Source organism: Triturus cristatus, chromosome 2_1 (assembly GCF_964204655.1).
Source record: "Triturus cristatus chromosome 2_1, aTriCri1.1, whole genome shotgun sequence".
NCBI lineage: Eukaryota > Metazoa > Chordata > Amphibia > Caudata > Salamandridae > Triturus > Triturus cristatus.
Genome location: NC_140581.1, coordinates 1,144,569,609 through 1,144,591,063, shown reverse-complemented (window position 1 = coordinate 1,144,591,063; position 21,455 = coordinate 1,144,569,609). Strand labels below are relative to the sequence as shown.

General features: G+C 41.9%; 1 protein-coding gene across 1 annotated transcript in view; it reads right to left on the bottom strand.

Annotated features, from left to right (window-relative positions):
* FRMPD1 (FERM and PDZ domain containing 1) overlaps nt 1–21,455 on the bottom strand; it is a 923,611-nt gene that overhangs the window by 210,504 nt on the left and 691,652 nt on the right. Inside the window, exons 9-10 of the mRNA XM_085636581.1 lie at nt 15,946–16,065; nt 7,747–7,883 (exon numbers count right to left, since the gene is read on the bottom strand). Of these exons, the coding sequence (XP_085492707.1) occupies nt 7,747–7,883; nt 15,946–16,065 (257 nt within the window). The remainder of the gene's footprint in view (nt 1–7,746; nt 7,884–15,945; nt 16,066–21,455) is intronic.

The window sequence follows — 21,455 nt, the reverse complement described above, 5'->3', positions numbered from 1 at the left end:
CCCATTCATTCATCTATCCATTAATTCATGTGTTTATTAGCCCATGCAATAATTCCATATTTTGGAAGCCGAGCTACCAATCTCCCCAAATCCCCCCCTTTATCATCCTTAATCAAACCCTCTTCATTTTCTCCGAGACTTTTTTCTGCCACACGAAAACCCTCCCCTGAGGTGTAGTTTCTATCACTTCAACCTACTCATCTTCTTTCACCAACCCAAAATGTCACTCAGCTATCTTGCCAAAAACGCCTTTTCTCCACCCCTGATCCAGCTACCTACTCTGCCATTTACCACTCCCATGCCAAACCACCCTGCCACTCATCACACCAGGCCAAACCATGTCACCAAAATCAGCTACTCACCAACATCCTAGTATATTTCATTGTCAGCAGCCAACCAAATCATCCAGCTTTGCCGAGCGGCCGCACTACCCTTGTTGACAGTGGCAACAGCCCTACACCCTTCATTTTTCTGCCGATGCCTACGTGTAACTCCGCAAATGCACCCCAGCAGTCTCCAGTGTGCCTTTACTTGCTTACAATAAACCTATGCACTCCCTTCCTGCCTATTAATCCTTGGCCATCACTCCGCACATCCTAACCTCAAGCTCAACAACCATTACAATAGCACCCCTTGCAGAAATAGTTTACTTCACTAAGCCCTTTGCTTAACATATCTTTTATATAAACAAAGTCTTTCTACCAGAAATAACGTCCAAAGTAACAAAATGGCACACTTGATCATAGTCAGGGTAATGCTTACACAGATAAGTGATGGCGGTATTTGGTCATGAATGAGGCAACAATGCCAGTAAATTACCAATCATGTACATCCCGTATATATTGACACAATTCTTGCTCTACTACATTACAAATATTTAAAATTTCAGGCCAAAAGTATGAAATGATTTGCCCAGAATCACACAATGTTTGATTAAAAGTCAGAGTCAAGTTTAGAATCAAGATCTTCAGATTGTAAGATCAGTAACTTAGCCACCAGACATCTCATCTATTTTCAATACAAGTACCTGTAGTTCATTAGTCATGGGGCTTTGCCCAGAAGGTGACCAAACATCCTCAAATGCGGTATCATGGCTGTGAGCCTAGGCTGGTCTCTCAAGCTCTGGCGAAGATGTGCCAGACTCACAACAACAATTAATGGTTGGACCAGGAAGTTTCCTACTACTTGTTGAGGAACACAAGGTATAAGTGAGAATCATACCTTTCTCTTCATCATAAAAGTATGCATGTAAGAGGGAATTCCTTAGAAGTGTCACACTTGGTTTCTCCAAGCACAACCTCCCTTCTAGATAGAAACAGCAAAACTTGAAAAGGGGAGGAGGACATAGATTTCTGGCATTTCGCAAATACATTGTACAGATCGGTCAAAGGATAGATAGAGTCTAAGGATGAAGAGAAAGAAAGAGGCTCTGTTAGACCTGTCATCCTTAGGGTGGTCTTTCCCCAGAATCTTTGCCTTTTGCCTCTAGTTCTTGCTGATTCTTTTTGTTGGCCTTAGGACTCTGAGCACTTTACCACTGCTAATCAGTGCTAAAGTCCATGTGCTTCTCTCCTAAACCTGATGACATTGGTGTATACCTGATTGGCATATTTGTTGTACTCGTAAGTCCCTTGTAAAGTGGTATACCAGATACCCAGGATCCATACTTCAAATGCTACTAGTGGGTTGCATCACTGATTGTGCCACCCACAGTATTAGCCTTTCAAATCTGTCTCAGACTAGCCACTGTATTGCCTGTGTGCGCAATTTACTGCCACTTCGACTTGGAATTTAAAACTACTTGCCAGGCCTTAAACTCCTCTTTGATTACATATAAGTCACCCCTAAGGTAGGCCCTAAGTAACCTTAAGGGCAGAGTGCCATGTAAGTAAAAGGTAGTACATGTGCTTTTAAGTTTTACATGTCCTAGAAGTGACAAGCAGCCTATTTTGTTTTTCACTACTGTGAGGCCTACCCCTCTCATAGGCCAGCATTGGGAACTCCTTAATACACTTTTAAGCAGTTAATTCCTGATCAGAGAGGAGTAGCTTTTTCATGTTTCATATCTTTGGAATGGTAAGATAAATCCTACTTACTGGTGCAGTTCAATTTATCATTACTGTGTTAGAAATTCCACTTTTAAAAAGTGGACATTTCTCTGCACTTACTGCTCTTTGTGCTTTACAACCTGTCTCCAATACACATCTGGTGTGGTTGACAGCGAAACTTTGTGCATTCCCTCTAGACAGCCACAAACACAGGGAGGTGAGGCTCATCTGCATTCTGAGCACTCATTTGCTTTCATCTGCATTCTAATGTGTATTCCTGGGCAGGGAGGAATAGGAGGGGCTGAAACACACTTCAATCGGTAGCACTGATTTACCCCCCCCCCCGCCCAAACAGATAGCCTTGCAGAAAGGACTAGCTTGCAAGGAATCCTTTCATGAGTCTATTAGCTGGCCTACCCTTCATAGCAGTTGTCCAGAACTTTGGATTTACCCTGGTCCCTCGTTACCTCAAGTAACCTTTTGACTGCTAGTGACTTCTAAGCACTGTTTTTGCATTTAATTTTTAAAAATGCATATCTCAACTTCTACTGATTGGATTTTTGTCGTTTTGGTATTGTTTTACTCATATTCTCTACTTTTCTAGACCTTTGTGGAGTCTTTTTGTTGTGTATTCATTGTGTTACTGTGTGTGTGTGTGTTGAACAAATACTTTACACATTGCCTCTTTAGTTTAGCCTGACTGCTCTGTGCCAAACTACAATAAAGTGCCATGCCATTCCAAGCTGGACCCAGCCATATGCAAATCAGTCTTGACCCTGTGCCTGACTGCTTTGCATATGGCTATGTCTGAACTGGGTTGGCGTGGTGAGCAAAATAACGATGGATTAAACCCAGACCTGTGACTGGGGGTGAATGTTTGACAATGTTCAACATTCCGTCCATCATCTTTTTATGTTGTATTTTCACCCTAAGTGGGAAGGGTATGCCCAGACGTGGGTCCTGTGCTCACTACGCCACTGGAGTCAAGCTATCCTGGCTGATGAGGGCTGAAAGCCCGAAACCGGTCCTAGGATGCTTGATTCCTGTCCAGGGAAGACATGGCCTGGCAGTTCGGCCTGGACTGTTTCAATGAGACACAGGGTCAAGACTGATTTGCATATGGCTATGTCTGAACTGGGGTGGCGTGGTGAGCAAAATAACGATGGATTAAACCCAGATCTGTGACTGGGGTGAATGTTTGACAATGTTCAACATTCCGTCCATCATCTTTTTTTGTCTTTTTTCTACCACCAGAAAAACCTCTCCTGAGACATTCTTACTATCCCCATTCACAGAAGTCCCACTTTGTAAACCCACACTACAGTCCCTATGATCAAAGACCAGTTTAATTGTATTCCTGTGCAATGGCTGATGTCCATCTCAATCAACACAGATGGACTGGAAAATGGCTTTAAATTCCAATCCATTCATACTCCTTAATCCAAAAATGTCTAAAAATTCCCATTTACCCCTTTAGTAACCCTATAGGGTGCCATTGTTTACTGAGCACCTCCAAAACCCACTCAACAAAATCCACATTCATAAAAGTTCTCAGTATTGATACATGGCTTGCACAACGCACAAATCTTTAATTCACTGTTCGCTAACTCTAGGCCTATTGGCTGGACTAAATCTTATACCAAGATGTAGGAATTTCCATTCTCTTTGTGGCCTCTAGGGTACACATTTACGTGCGTTCCAACTACCATTGAGCCAGTTCCTTCATTTTCCTATCCCATGCCTAGTGTAAAATAGCTGTCTCTGCCTTTATCTGACACCAGCGCAGGGGGGCCAACATCTTGGGTGTAAGGCTTTTCATTCAGTTGCAGGTTTCCAATAATCCCATCATCTGGTTATCCAGCACCTCCCTCCATTCTCATGCCTGGTAACTTTCCTACTTGTCCTCCCATCATCTGGACATAACATCTTCAACTCTTTTTAAGACAACCTGCTTTACACCAAATCATTAATGCGACTGTTACCCATGGACTCTGATGAAACCCAAGGCTATGATACACCTCCCCCTATGTGTGACAGTTCAAAAAGCCATAACTCGATTGCTCACTTGCTCTCAGCTGTCAAGGGCCAATCAATTAGCTGATTATTCTGCCATTGCATCCTGGTTTGTCCACAATAAATTCTCCTTGCATTGACCAGCACTTCCTCTCACACCATTAATACCACAAGAAAGAATCGTAGGAACACTTCTTCTTTGGTCAATTCCTCTTCTCCAACTTCACCTCTAATAGCACTGGAAGGACTCGAGTAATGCTATGCTTTCATTCCATGCCTACCTTGGCATGGGTTAGTCTTCGGTACCTCGGTGTCTCCCCAAATCAGTCTCATGCCTCCAGTCTGAGCCACATAAAAAATTGTCCTAGCCACCATGACACTGGGTATTCGAAATGCCAGTGCACCCATCACTGTATTCCTCAAAATGTATCTCATAAACTAATAAGCCCCTCTTTATTCTGGCTTAACCCATATCTTGTGGTGTGACTTTTTCACACCCCGTTGTGGACAGTGGTACCTGGAAGCCAAATGCCCCACTCATTGCCACCACCCTACAAAAAATCCCCACACTTTCTGTAGTGTTGCACCGTCCCTGTACACCTACTTTCATCAACATTACCTTTGTAACTTGGCTTCCATCATCATAGACAACAGCATTCCTTTGTCAATTGAACCCCTAACGAAAGTCATATTGTAGCATGGATTCTTTGCTTTCCGGCACCAAACTTCACTGACAAATTGTCAAGCTGGCTGATAGTCACCCACACCCTGAGCATAGGGGAGAATCCTACCTCTTTACCTGGAATGTTTGTGTTAAGACAGATGAATAGGGTGGAGCAGTTGGCTGTGCAGAGGGTGGAGGCCATGGCATCACGGGCCTGACTGGACCTATTACTCCATGTTTCTGAGCAGTACTGTCTGCTATTCATCTACTAATTTAGGAGACCAGTGTTTGCGCATTCGCTGTAGATAGTACATAATTTTGCACACCTATGCTTAGGAGCACAACAAGTTCCTGCCACAGTCTCACAGCTTCTGAAAAGACCCCGGTGAGGGAAAGACATTTACTAAACACAAGGGGCCTCATGTAGGTAGGCTAACATTTACCACTTCATAAATACCGAATCATACCGATTCGGTATTTATGAAGTGGTAAATGCTATGTAGGTAATCCGTCGGTAATAATTACCGAATCGGAATGGGTCTGTATTTAAGAATCGGTAATTACCGATTCGGTAATGGTAACTGGCTTCCCATTGATTCCTATGGGCCAGGAGGCCCATAGGAATCAATGGGGAGCCAGTTACCATTACCGAATCGGTAATTACCGATTCGGTAATGGGGGGAGCACAATCAAGGGTGGCAGGGTGTCACATTGACACCCTGTTGCACCCCTGATTCCTGCATGTGTGCACATGTGGCACACATACTTGCCCTAAGGGCATGTATGTCTGCCACATTGCACACTTCTAAGCGCTTTAAAATGCATTTACACATCCATTCTTCATTTACCACCAACTATTAGTTGGTGGTAAATACCGACTCCAGACAACACCCACACACTCCCCCTACATCTCATTTCTGTATTCGGTATTTACCGAATCAGTAAAATTACCGATTCGGTAATTTTACCGATTCGGTAAATTACCGAATGCAGAAATGATCCCCCTACATCTCAAAATCCTAAATACCGGTCGGTAGCGGTATAATTACCGAAAATCGGCCGTTACCGACCGGTATTAGGCTACCTACATGAGGCCCAAGATCATTTCAAATTTTGTTTTTAACTGGCCTAGACCAACCATAGGGCCCGATTCACAGAAGTAAACTGAGACGAAAGTCTAACTTTTTTCGACTTTCGGTATTCACAAAGGGCCTTTACGAGTGGTAAAGTTAGACTTTTGGTCTAAGGTTAGACCAAAAGTCTAACTTTACTACTACTAAAGTTAGACTTTTGGTATGAACTTAGATCAAAAGTCTAACTTTACTACTCGTAAAGGGCCTTTGTGAATACCGAAAGTCGTAAAGTTAGACTTTCGTCTCAGTTTACTTCTGTGCATCGGGCCAATAGTCTGTTGCAAGTTGCAACTTGATTCTTTACAATTAGATTGTCTCTTTTCTAACAATTTGCCTAACAAATATAACTTGCCTGATAGTTTACTTTTCACGATTAGAGAATATGTAAGAAAACACCTTCTCAAAAAAGTTTTTCGAAAGGTGCAGACAAAGCACACGCTTAGCACTAAGTACCTATTCTTGAAGATAGTATGAAAGAGTTAATCCATTTCACATCTCAGTGACAGAGTTGTCAATAGTACAAAGACCGAAAGTGCTAGTTGGAATCAATAACACATACATTGTTCACATTTCTGGACCACTCTTTCCAGAATTCAAAACTTCCAACACAGAATTAATTAATGATCCACTGATCAGCAATAAGAAAATGTTCTGTACCTAAACAGTTGCATGTTCCTTTTCTTTTTATCCTTCTCTTTAACTCATTCAGTTGGCATGCAGTAAAGCAGCAAAATAAGAACAATGTGCAGGGTCTCAGTATAGAGGAGACGTCAGCCAGAGGCCATGGCTGAACCTGTTCATATATCTATCCGTGACTTATCCAGGGAAAAGTCTGCACTCTGCGATCAGCATGAAATTCAATGCGTTATGAGGGTTATAGCTACTAGGGAGCATATCAACAAGGGCGTTATCTCTGCTTTTTTGGCTTTAAAAGCCAAAAAAGCAGAGATAAAACTAGCACCCTATCAACAACAGGGTGCTAACACGCAAATTTGCATGTTAGCACCCTTTTACTCTACGCTTCCCCTTGCATCTCTAATGGGATGCAAAGGGGGCGTTCCAGAGTAAAATAATAGGAGAAATGTCGCTAAGCGACATTTCTCCTATTATCAAGAATATCGCTAACCCTGTTAGGGACAAAAAAAGCAGCGCTAACCGCGGTTAACGCTGCTTTTTTACGTCTGGTATTTTTCTGACTTAGCCATGATATCCTATGGAAGGAGGATATCATGGCTAAATTTGTCTGTCCCTATCAACAAGCTAACATGAGATTATCGCTGGGTCTCCAGCGATAATCTCACGTTAGCCACTTAGCGTGAGGATTTTTATCGCTATTGAGATAAGCGTTGCTAATAGCACGCTATCTCAGCGATAAAAATCAACGCTGGCCGGCGATAATTATCCTAGCGCTAAGTGCGCTTAGCGATAATTATCGCCGGCTGTTGTTAATATGCCCCTAATTCTCCAAAATTCCAGGTGTAATGGAAGTGACATATCACACCCTCTTTAGCCCCCAAAGATATCTCTGAATTGACCCCTTGTGCAACCCACCCTTGGAACTTGTTGCTTTTTTATTTTAATCGTGCAATTATCGAACGGCAACGATGTCACTTAAAGTAGTGTCATCAGGTTTAAGGTCATATGACATCACTTCCTTGGAAAATGCTGGCTCAAAGGTCATATGATGTTACTTCCTGTTTTGCCATTAATATCAAAGGGTGTGTGATGTTACTTCTGCTACCACTGGCCTTTTGGTGAATTCACGGCTATGGCGTAGGTAGTGTCTTTTGGTTTTAATATCATAAAACGGACACATGATAAATACTTCAACTTTCAATTCAAATGGAAGTGCTCTTGAGGTTACACACGGAGAAGCGCGCGCACTTACTCGATGTACTTCATGGATATTTTCTGAGGCTGCGCGCAGCTAAAGATCCGCTCCTGTATGTGCAGCGCTGCCAGGCGCAGAGCCACGCTGCACTTCATCTCCACCGCAAACCTCTCCTGGAGCACATCGCTGCAGCTCTGGAATGATCGACACCACAGGCTTAGAACCTCGAAAGAGAATATTTGTACATTGCAAAGCAACAGACAACCGGCAAAAAGCATTTCGTGGATGCCACACACATTCACTTATGAATGCTAGTAGGGAACTATCTAGCTTCCACAATCACAATTATTAGGCGCCGCTTGTGAAATGGTATTATTAGCAAAAGTGTGCTAATATTAACCATTTTCCGAGTCCAAAGTTGTTTGACAACCTTTTATTATACTAGTGCGTCATTTACATTTGTATGCAATAGAATGGCCTTATTTAAAAAAAATATTAAATGATATACTTCAGAAAATAGTCATTCACAAAGGTCCAATTTGTGTTCAGCTAAATAGTCCCAGTTTGGCAGCGAAATGAGAATTCAGATTAAAAAAAACAATAATTGAATTGTATTATTTTATGGGCGGCAGGAATTAGGTAACAAAAACAAATAAAATGTGAACATGGATCCATAACCCAGGAAGTATAATGCAAGAGAAATAGAAAACACACTGGTATCAGTCAAAGAAAGTGGAATGCGTTTGTAAGGATTGTTTCATTTGTCTCCAACTTGGAATCACGGGAGACCTAGCAACAAGGGAGTAGCAAGAAAATTAAAATATCCCTTACTTTGAACCAAAGCTGTGATGGCACAAACGCAAAACGAACAATTGATGGACAGAATGCAGAACAATGTCATACATTCACACCAGTACAGAGACCTGGGCCTAAATCCATCGTTTTTTTGCTCACCATGCCATTCCAGTTTGGACCTAGCCATATGCAAATCAGCCTTGACCCTGTGCCCCAATGAGAACAGTCCAGCCCGAACTGCCAGGCCAGGTCCTCCCTGGACTGGAAACAAGCATCCTAGGACCGGTTTCTGGCTTTCAGCCCTCATAAGCCAGGATAGCTTGACTCCAGTGGCATGGAGAGCACGGGACCCACGTCTGGGCATACCCGTCCCACTCGGGGTGACAAATGCAAAAAGAACAATTGGTGGACAGAATGCAGAACACTGTCATACATTCACCCCAGTACAGAGATCTGGGGCTAAATCCATAGTTTTTTTGCTCACCATGCTAAACGCAAGCAGGTCATTGTGACCCTTCCAAGAGGAGCTCACTCGTCTCTTCCAACCAAGCATCTATCCTTTCGTCCTTTCATCTACCCTCTGATATCCACTTCACTTTTACATTCTGTCATCCATTCATTCTTTCATCCACCATTCCGTCTGTCTGTTCATCGATCCGCCGATCCATATCCAACCTAATCATCCATCTCCAAACTCATCCATCCAATCATTCATCCTTTCACTCATCCATCCTTTCACTCGTCCATCCATCCATCCATTCACCCTTTTCACTCATCTGTCCATCCACCCTTTCATCCATACATCCATCCAACCTTATTTTCACTCTTCTATCCATACATTCTTTCACTCATCCTTCCACTCACCCATCTGTTTACCCTTTCACTTATACATCCACCCTTTCACAGATCTGTTCATCCATTCACCCATCTGTTATATTCTATATAGGTACCCTATATAGGCGCAGGTATCATTGCAACCTTTCACCTATATTCTTCCCTACATTGCATACATAACAGTTCATAGGGACTGACCTTTTACCTAGATACAACACTGCATTCAGAACACAGGTTTTTCCCTAGTTCGAATTTCATACATTATGCATGAGTCTTCTTGGAAGTACAGCAGGACTAACAGCAGGACTAACATCTCCTGTATAAAATCTCTGCATAAAGTCCAGGTCCGATGTCATCCTTTAGGCCGACACAGTAACACAGCAAGGTAGGACCCCATGGTAGACCTATGGGTATATATACATCACATCTTGCTTAGAAAGGGAGAGGAGACAGAGACTTCCCGGCTGACACACTGACCAGAGAAGCTGAGGATCCTCCATGCAGACAATCCAGTCGCAGTTGTCTAACATCCCTCGCGGGGTGTCCAACCCGAGACCAGGATAGGGTCCCATATTCTCTGATTCTCAGGTAATGGGGATGACTAGATCCCAGAGGGATTCTTGGCATAACACCTACACAGATGCTAGGTACATTTAGGTACATCTAGTTAGGGAGGCATTGTAGGAGTACGCACATTTTATCATGTGTTTTATATACTTGTATGTATTCGTGATTATTGCCAAATGGTAGAACTGTGCCATCCCTTTACTTTCGTAGTACTACTAATCATATATCTCTGCTAATGTCTAATGGTTGTTGCAGCTCATCTATTCAACACTAGAATAACAACTGTTCAATAAATTCTTATTTACAAAACGCCCAGTATGGGTATTCTGTGTATCTCTGAGACGGACTAAGTGAGCATGAGTGACTGAGCGAAAGGTAGTATATTTTTTCCACGATTCTGAGGGATCAGGGTTGTCATGTTCTGAGGTTGCCAAGAACTATTCTCTCCCCGATAAGAGGAGACTCTAGTAGCACTGTGAGCTAGCTGATACAGACAGGCTAACATATCCGGTGGGGGTGCACGGAATCAGTCTGCCACCAATCCCACAGTTTAGGTTATCCAAACGCTCAGATCCTGTATAGGTTATCTAGGAACTACACAAAACATCCATCCTTACTTCTATCTTTTAACTAATATATCAATGTTGTCACTCATCTACCCACATACTATTTCACTCATCCACCCTATCAGTCTGTCCATCCATTCAGCCTATCACTCCTCCAACCATCCTTTCACTCATACATCCTTCTTCTTATCATCCATCAACACACCGTTTCACTCACCCATGCACCCACCACCCTTTCATTCATCCATCCACTTTCCCTTTCACTCAATTATCCTTACACATTCATCCTGTCACTCCTTCATCCATCCATCTATCCATCCACCTATCCACCCTTTCACTCACCCTTCTATTCACCATTTCACTCACACATCCACCCTTCCATCCCTCCACTCATTCACCCACCTTCTCAAATTAATGATGAGCCCTTGTCTGCCGAGTTGAAGAAAGAAGTGGGCCATCAAGAACTCCACCCGCTGCAGCTCCTTAAGCGGAGGGTTCCTGACATCCCTGCCAAGCAACGCTGATAGCAGTATGCAAGGCGTTGTACAAAATACTTCATTACAGTTAGTATGATGAACTGCTTTGAATAAGTAAGAGTGTGCAGCTATAAACAGTAGTATACATATGCAAATGAACAATTTACGATTTAAAATATTCCAAATACAATAACCAGTTCCATAATCCCAACATGTGACCTTGACTATCACATATATTAACATATATAGTATAGTAAGGTCTTTGAGAGAGGGGCCAATGTGATCAGACCTTTTCCTGACACTTGGTTTGGCCACCTCTCTACCTTGAGGATGTTGTCTTTGTTGAACAGTGATAGAACAGGGCTGTGGTAACTTCACTCTGATGGCTTACCCGAAGGAGAGGAAGGATCTGTCTCAGCATCATAAGTTGATGAGCTATGTTTTTGATAACTGCTGCTATCTGGCGTGTAGAGGAGAGATCAGTCATTCCCAAGAATTCTAACTGATGGAAGTTCGGGTCCTTCTAGGTCCCTTGGCCACACGCAGAGGCGACAACCAGTTAGAGTATTGTTGGTTATCAAGATTTCTGTTTCTGTATCATTCATCCATAGGTAAAGGTTTTTCAGGCAATGTGTTACATTTTTTTCTGGACCCATCTTTACTAACGCTTTGCACCGGTGAACCTGACACAAAGTGCTGTTCTGAGTTTTTACTATTCAGTGCAAGTCAGGGCTTCTGTTGGACAGTTTTCAAAAGAAATGCAAAGTGTGCTATGCACTGCTTTGCGTTATTATGCCTTAAGGGGGTTTTCCATTGGTAGTACAAGGGCTTTCCCATTCAACCTCCCATGGGTTTTTTAACAGAAATCCCTATCTACAAACAACAAAAAGAAAGAATTATGTTTATGTATTCATTTTCTTGACAAACAATTAAAAACATAGTACATTAGTTTCCATGTTATTAAGAGGAATCAGATTTTCCAGTCCAATTTGGGGCAAACAGTGTTCAGTGATGAAAACAACAGCTGACGTGTTTTGTCACAGAAGTGACTTTTTGAAGGCTGTATAGCAATAAAATGACATATGTTTCAGACATCTTGTAACAACAGTTTTTGATACACTTAAATTGGGTTGACAAAATAGTTAGTTTAATGCCCAACCTAAAAGTGAAGATCAATAGAAAGGATTTGTCATATGAAAGCCCAAAGAAGAAATGATTCAATGAAAAGTAGATCCAGTGTGATTGAACTGTATCAAAAGTACATAGAAAAAAGTAACATGCAAAGAATGTATTGTTGGATTAGCCCTTCGAATTGTCCATAGGCAGTAATAATTGGCATGAGAAAGGAAAACAGAATGTTGCACCAACTGTGGTCAATTGCATATATTAAAGTTATGGTCTACCTTCAAAAAAGTATCTCTCCACGTAAAGAATAGTAACATGCGAAACGTGTAGTATGGCCGAAGAAGACTATCGTCCCGAGTATTTCTTGGTACCAGTCTTGGCTACTATTTGTAGAGAGTAACACAGAGTTAAGTCAGATTACTTAAAACCTAATGTAGACGGTCTAATTTATATTTGGAAACATTCAAAAGTAATGGAATTACATTTAACCTATGTGATCATAAATGTCTCCAAAGTCCAAATTTAATTCATGATTTGCAGTTCACATTACCCAACTAGGCTAGTGTGTACACACTATATTATACTTCCCACTTAACTTTTGCACACTAGGAGGATGTTTTCCTCTCTCTCCAAGTACTTGTATGGCCTCATAAACAACCATATAGTATCATGTGCATACTTTGTATGACTGACTTTCAAATATATTATATTAGAATATGCCATCCACCACTATGTAGATTCCAGTATTACAATTTTAAAAATACTGAAACACAAGTAAAATGAGACTCTGGTCGTTTTTAGAACGATTTTTAATTAAATCCCTACCAACTCGCATCTGCTTAAACGTTGTTTTTTCTGTTTCTCATATGCTTTGCTTAGTGGAGTTGGAATGCCTTAATTTTCTTAGCTTGCGTTATTTACTACTTTGGGATCTCTAATTTGGTGAAATTCGATATTTTGAGATATTATGATCGCATCGCAGACTGCAGTACTAACTAATTTGTGATTACTAATTTGGTGAAATTTGGAATTTGGAGATATTTATGAACGCATAGGTTAAATGCAAGTCCATTAATTTTGGAAGGTTACAAATATAAATTAGACCTTCTACATTAGTATTTAAGTAATCTGACTTAACTCTGTGTTACTCTCTACAAATTGTACCCAAGACTGTTATAAAAGAAATACTTGTGGCGATATTCTTCCTTGGCCACACTACACGCTTCGCATGTTACTATTCTTTACGCGGAGAGATACTTATTTGAAGGTAGACCATAACTTTAATATATGCAATTTACCACAGTTGGTGCAACATTCCGTTTTCCTTTCTCATACCTATTAATAATTTTCACTGCCTATAGACAATTTGAATGGCTAATCCAACAATACATTCTTTGCATGTCACTTTTTTCTATTGACTTTTGATACAGTTCAATCACCGTGGATCTACTTTTCATCGAATCATTGCTTCTTTGGGCTTTCATATGGCAAATCCTCTCTATTGATACTCACTTTTAGGTTGGGCATTAAACTAACTATTCTGTCAACCCAATTTAAGGGTATCAAAAACTGCTGTTACAAGATGGTTTAACTATATGTAATTTTATTGTTATACAGCCTTGAAAAAGTCACTTCTGTGACGAAACACGTGTCGGCTGTTGTTTTCATCACTAAACCCTGTTTGCCCCAAATTGAACTGGAAAATCTGAATCGTCTTAATAATATGGAAAAAAATGTACTATGTTTTTAAATGTTTGTCAAGAAAATGAATAATCAAAACATAATTCTTTCTTTTTTTTTGTTCTGCACCTGTAAAAAAAAATAAAAAGATCTCTTTGAAGACCAATTGATGTTGCAAAAAGATATCATATGTAATCGAGGAGTGCAAGGGTATATCTCTAATAAATATTTTGACACAAGGATTTTTTACTTTGTGTAGTCCCATCTTAGGTGGTAGGGTGTGTTATTACCCTGAGTGGCACCAATACTAAACTAATTTCTGTATACTCTGTGTATCTATACTACATACCCACTAAACAGCTCAATTTACGAGGTGCGACATTTGGTTCCACTACCGTCTCCATATGTTTGTTATGTAATTCATAGACTGGGATTTGTGCCAAATCGTACGCCTCCTTGAGGCCGGCTTAACGAGGAAAAATGTTTTCATTTTACTTTGTTTTTCCTACTTTGCATGTGTGTTGAATTGTACAGCACACATACAAAGAATTAAGGGCCCGCTTCCAATACAAAAACTATTCCTTACAGAATGCACACACCCTTTCACTGTGGTGCTGGGTTGTGTATTGGGACATGGTACTCTACAGTGCACCTGAGCATGGAGAGAGGAAAGCACCACCATATCTTAGTAGATATTGCTCTTTCCATTTTATGCAATGCAGCGCAACAGCTTTAGTTGAATCTGAATATCATCTATGTACTTTTGGATAATTTGAACAAGCCATTCAAAATTAAAAGAGATAGGGGAAGGCCTTGAAGGGCACAGCATAGACTGGGCTTTGGAGCCGAGGATGATGATTACATTTAATGCTATAGTCTCCTAGTTAACATTTTTAGTCTCTCAGGAAGAATCTGCAGTCTTATAAAGAGGGAAAATCCAATGTGCAATAGTTTAACCTCTTCAGTGCCCATGACGAGATGGTCTCGTCATGGGCCGCGGTTGCGCTGTGCCCATGACGAGACTATCTCGTCATGAACCCCGCCCGCTAATGCAACGGCCGGCACAGGGCGGGGAAAGGGCGTGGCACTGAAGGGGTTAAAGTAGAGGTTCTCTGTTAAGTCCTCTTAGAATACTCAGAAAGTCTGCGACTGTTTTTGAAAATTGATAACTAAATAAATATACATAAAGTATATAAACATAAAAAAGTAAAATGTACGAATTGCAATTCTGAAATGGTATGTAAATGAGACGAAATATCTGAAATTGGAGGCTAGAAATTAACTCAGTGCACTTAGATTGGTTTGTAGGACCTGCAAAAGTACACCAAAAAACAGAATCTATCATTAATGATTGGTAGTTCAATTGGAGTGCTGGTATGCATTCACAAAAAAGAGCATGCATTAGCAGCTAAATAGACCAAGTGATATGCTAGAGTCGAGCCTATCGCTTCATGTTTCAGAAATAAAACTAGATTTTGAAACGATGCAATATTACCCTTAAAATTAAAATTTAGTTTTTTGTATATTTAGTTATTTATGAAATAAATCAAACATTTCATAATTTGTTTGGCATATCCTTGTGTCTAAATTTTTGCTCACTGTTTTGAAGTTAAAATCATAGAAACTGCTTAGGACAAAGTCCCCTGCTTCCAGTAGTGCTATAAGGCCTCATTAGGATATCGGGCGGACTGCCACTGACATGCCTTCGGTGGTGGTCCTCCTGACATCCAGGGCAACGGTCGTTCTGCCGGATTAAGTTAACAGCGGTCGGAGCGCAGTGGGTGGGGGGGAAGACCCCGTAGGGGTGGCGATTGGAAAGTATTCCCTACAATGAAGACGGTGCTTGCGCAGGCGCCACTGTAGGGATTACGATGTCCGTTTCCCTCAGCCTTTTTATGGCGGTCCCACCTAAAATAGGCAGGACTTTTTTGTCTATGGGGAAGGAGATGAACAGAGAGGTAACTTACTAGTAACTGCTACCACAATTGTTCACAACTGGAGGTTTAAACTCTTTATGCTATTTTGAATATGTAAGTGAGTGAAATATATGTAAAGGCATCTGTTTCTTACCTGGGAGGTTTCATTAAAAAAAAAAAATCTGTAAACAAAACGGTTAACATGCTGTGTGTGGAGCAATAACGAATAGCTTTAGCTGGGACCAACTCTGTCAAAAATTGTATTTTTTCATGAAATTATTTTATCCATTTTTGTACCTGCAAATAGAGATACTCAAAGACTACTGGATCTTCCTGCAGCAGATCCCAGGGATCCCTTGGTACAAAACACACCCTGAAGAGGCATCTGTAGTCATGTGACTCTCTCTTCAGTACAACCTGTGATACAAATATTGAAAACAATGAAAGTCCAGTGTTTATTAAGAGCTTATGTTTGTGTCACAGCATGCACATGTACTAGTACTACTACTTCTGATAATAATAATTACATCATTATTAATAATTACAGCAAGCATATTAATAATAATAATAATAATAATAATAATAATAATAATAATAATAATTGGTTCTATTGACATTTGTTATGACGTTCCTGATATACTATTCCTCCCATGAACCAAAAAGTACATATATGTAGGCCATTAAAGGACAGACAATCAACTTGGTTAACACATACACTCATAGTATAAGTTATAACTGGAATAGGATTGCTGGTTTTGCACAGTAGCAACATTAGGGAACGTAGCATGTTCATGTTAATTTCCTATATTATATGAGCATTAATGGTTTTGCCCACTGTATGCAAGGACAGAATTGGAAATATTATTTACTGACTTCAAGTTGAAATGTTTTCACTGGTAATACTGACTGAATAACAGCTAGCCAATAGAAAATGGAGCCAAATCTGAATGAAATGAGTAACTAGTCTATAAAGAAAGTTGGTACCTTAAATGGTTTAACAATAAGATTCTTACCTTCGTCGTAAAACAAATCTCAAAACTGAGCCAATCAGGCTTAAGGCTATCACTTGATCTTAAACCTCCTCTTTGCATGTACTGGAGGAGGTGCAAATAATCATTAAGAAAATAAGACAACAAATATTCTGAGTCTCGGGTAAAGGTGAACTGGCAGTCTTGGTCCTCGCGGCCATAGCTGCTTCTCTTGCTACTACTGAGCACAAGATTCAGGATACCGTGTCCACATATTTGGGATCAAAATCCAGGGACGCAAATTGATTCCCTTTTTTGTATTAGGCAGAACTTAAATCGTGAAGACAGGTCATCTTGTCTCTGGAAAAAAACAGTAATCGGTGGCATCCCCCAGGCGGTCAGCACTGTTACTTTTACTATTTAGATGACACACTGCTGTCCATGGGAAGATGTGGAATTCATGTTATAATTTGGAAAGGAAAAGTCATTTGAGCAGATCCAACTTTACAAATGCCTTAAAAGTTATTCAAAATTTAGGGCCTGACTACGATGCTGGTCGGACACTGTGGCCGAAGCAGGACCACCCGACTAGAAGTTGGCGGTCCCGCTGCTTGTATTACGATGCAACAACCTTCACGGCGGTCACCATGTGTATATTTTACATTGCAGCATGTGCTGGGGGCTGCAGCAGATGCCGCAATACAAATTATGCACATTTAAAACATCCCTGCACTATGTGGTACATGGTGCAGGGATGTTTAGGGTGGCACCATAGGTGCCCCCAAGGCCAACATAGGTGCTCCCCTGGCCCAATGCCGGATGGCCAGGGGGAAGGGGGCCCTGCTAGCCTCCAAAGTCACTTTCCGTGTGCCTTTTCATGGCGGGTAAACTGCCATGAACGGGCAGGCGGAGAGGGACATCCTAATTCCTATGGCGGTGACTGGGCAGGCACCACTGTCTTTGCAGGGAATAGGAGTCTGAGCGCCACCCTGACAGGATCCTTGATCCTGTCAGATGCGGCGGTCTTTCCCCCTGACAGCCGAGCCCTGACCGCCTGCATCCTAATGCGGCGGTCGGATTCAATGGTCTGGATGGCAGTGGGACCACCACCGATGGCCTGATGGTGTTGGTCCCACCGCCATCATAATCAAGCCCTAAATTCCTCTTTATAGGTTATCCATAAATGACATAAAACCGCAGATCTTTGGCTGGGAGTGATAGCCATGACCCCTATGAGCCTTTTTTTTGCTTAAATTCTATTTTTCGAATCTTCTAAAAATCATTACAATAGAAATGCAGTTGCAAAGAGAGAAAGGGAATTCGTTAAGTAATTACATAGCAGTATTAGTACACTTTGGACGTCATGTGAGCATTCAAAACCAAATGTTTGAATCTTTTAGGTTCTAAAGAGTTCAGGTTGTACAAACTGACTCCTGTTACGAAGCCTTACAGGGTAGGGTCCTGTGTACTGCTGAGTTTGGTTACATCTCTCTTACCACAAGAGAAGTCAAAACATTTATTTCTAAAAACAATAGTTGTATCTACATCATCACAAGCAACATAAGCTAGTTAAGAAGCAGCTGAATTAAGCAGGGCATCAACCAGTATATGCCTTACATGTAACGTTTAGCCATCAAGCAGCAAGTGGTGCATTATGGATGACAGCAAGTTGCAAATAAATGGATATAGTTAAAGGGTGCTGAAGGGGACTCATCCTTTCAGGTATGGGTCAGTTCGCTGTACTATGCATGCGATCATATAAAGTGCAAACATTGGCTATAAACATGCAATGGGCCGCTGCAGGGTGCATTCAATGCTATATAGGTTAGAGACATATCTTATACAATGTTAGAGTGCAAGTGAGACGAAACATTCAATACCTGTAGAATAAGATCCAGGCAGATAAAGATCCCAAAAAGGCCTCAATGGGGCCAAGGTATCATCAGCTGCTTCCGTTTAATGTGTTGTTTACAAATCTAAAACATGAAAACATCTAAAAATAATAAAAGAGAACTGGGGGTAACCAGGAGTCTATAGGGTTTGAGGGCGGGCGAGCCAGTTTTGTTGAAAGGGGTATCAGGGACAGACCTTCATTCCTATGTATATTTCTCACTAGGAAAGGGTGCCACCATCTGCCCCCAGCGTCAAGGGATCTCGTTGTGCGATCTCTTTAGAGTATGGAAGTAGAGAGTCCTCAACCAGTTGAAGAGCTCGCAGTCTATGTGGGACATAATGGGCATGCACTGTTTGGAAGAGATGAGTGATAAGTGGTTGCCAAGTATGTGTGAATTTGGCATCTGTATGGGCGAGGCGGGCTGTCAGGAGTTCCATTGTCATGACATGCCATAGGCGTAGGAACCAGGCAGATATCAGGGGAGGAGATGTTGTCTTCCAATGTAGAGCAATAGTTTGTTTCGCAGCCCCCAACATCTGCATGATAAGGCGCCAGTCAGAGTGCGTCTTGGCTTTGAGCAACGCTGGTCTAATGCCTAATAGGGACACCAAGGGGGAGTTTAGGATGGGGAATCCCACGGTGTCTTTAATGTGGCTTAGAACCTCTTTCCAGAACACCGTCACAAGCCGGCATGTCCACCAGGTATGGATAAAGTCCCCTGTTGCTGATTGGCATCTACAGCAGAGGGGAGAGTGGGCAGGGAGGATTTTCTGTAAAAGTGCGGGATGTAGTACCAGTGAGTCATTCACGCTGAGTAATGCTCTTATAAATTCTAGGGATGTCATGCCATAGTTATTCTCAGTTTTGCTGGGAGGGTTCTTCTTCCTCTATGTCCATTAGCCATTGTTTTTGGTATGTATGAAGATGGTGGGGTTGCGAGTGCTGTAGTACTTGATAAGTGCGAGAAATTAGACCGTGTGTGCCTTCGAAGGTGCAAACTAGGAACTCAGGCCGTAAGCGGTCTGGTGGCCTCCTAACTGTACCTGGGGGTGAGCATCCATTGACCGAGTTGATAGCATTGAAGTCTGCTGGCCTCAGTGACATGGAAGGATTTGTTACATTGGTCAAAGGATTTAAAGTTACTGCCTTCAAAGAGATCTTGGATAACTCGCCACTCTCCCCGATTACTCTTGAGAAGTGCATGTGGTTGTAAGGACGGAGGAAACAAAGCATTCCAGGCAATATGTGAAGAGAAGGTTGTTAGGCCTCTGGGTCCTGCAATCTTGTCCCATATTTTGAGAACTGTTTTCGTGGGGGTTGCGGCATTTGTACTGCAAGGTCTGGCCGTTCTGGAAAGCCATGCCAGATCCCACAGCGGTCTGCAAGCCCTGTCCATGTGGAACCAATGTTTTTCACTCTCCCGTACCACCCATTCAGATACGTATCGTAGATGGGCCGTCCAATAGTATTCTAAAAGATTAGGGCACGCGAGGCCTCCGCGGTCCCAGAGCAACATACGTACTTTGTTCGAGACGGCCTTTACCGCAAATAAAGGAAGTTAGGTCGCGCTGCATGCTTTGGATATCTACCTGAGGGATCGGGGTAGGGAAGTTTTGAAAGAGGTTAAGTATCTTAGGGACAAGTTGTCCAAAAGCACAATGGCGGACCCTAAAGTCCTGCACCTCAGGCTTGTTCCAATAAGTGTGTAACACGGGGAAGGAGGAACGTGTATCCGGAGTCCAGGTCTTACACAACAGGAGTAATCATACCTGCTGACCTTCCTATTGGCCGCAGTGCGATACACGGGCCTGGACCATCTAACAAACTGATGATTAAGAAATCCTCGGATTAAGAGGGGTTTTCTTGGAAGTATATTATCTTTGGGGCACATCTTGAAAAGATGGAATGTCGATTTTGGCCCGCATGAGAGGTTCTCATACAATTGTCACCGTTGGACTGCCCTGATGGAGTTCCCGGTATGGGAATGAAACGCTTTGGCTGAAGTCTATCTGTTTGCTGAATTTTATAAATTGAAAATTAAAGAAATTTTATACTTCACTATGTGATGTTTTGGACTTTATGATCTGCGCACCCCCACCATTTAAGAAATATCTTAGGGACAAGTGTCATTTTCACCGCATTGAGACGACCCAACCAGGAGATAGGAAGTTTTTTCCAGCATTGTAATTCTTCTCCAATTTCTCTAGGACAGACCGGCCAGTTTGCCTGGGTCCAGGTGGAGAGTGACAGGGTCAAATTGAGGCCCAGATAGCGAATTGATTGGTCTTCCCAGTGTATGGGGGTACGGTGTTGAAGTTTCTGTTTATCCGGAGTAGGGATGGTAAGATTTAATGCATGAGATTTAGACATATTGATCTTAAAACCAGAGGCTATTTCAAAGGAGTGGAGAAGCAAAGATAAGGCTGGGATAGACGTGGCCGGAGCAGCAATTGAGAGTATTAGATTCCTATGACCCTTTTACTAGGGGCACTGTTTTTGACCATGTGAGCATTCAAAGTGTGCAACCCGATATTTTCCTCCCTGCAAACGAGATGGACTTCTGATTTGCAAATTTGTTCATTTTCATTACATAATAATTACATTTTCTCACCGAACCTAGATTATATTTTTAAGAAGTGACCTGCCATCACTAGCAGGCTCAAGAAGCATATCAGGGTGGTTGGCAAGAGTCGGTGGTTTAATTTGTAATTTCAAATATCATATGCAGGATCTGGGCAGAGGAGAGATAACCAGGCACTCTGCCCAGGGGACCTTGGGAGTGCAGGGCTCGGGAAAGTCGGTGTGTGACATGGCTGATGTATGATAGCTATGTCGGCCCATGAAATTGTTGTGCTTGCGCAGAGGAAAGATTACTTTTCTTCAGTGAACAAAGGTTCTGTCCTGGTGAAGATACGGAGTTGACTGGAAGCATGTTGGGAAGGGGG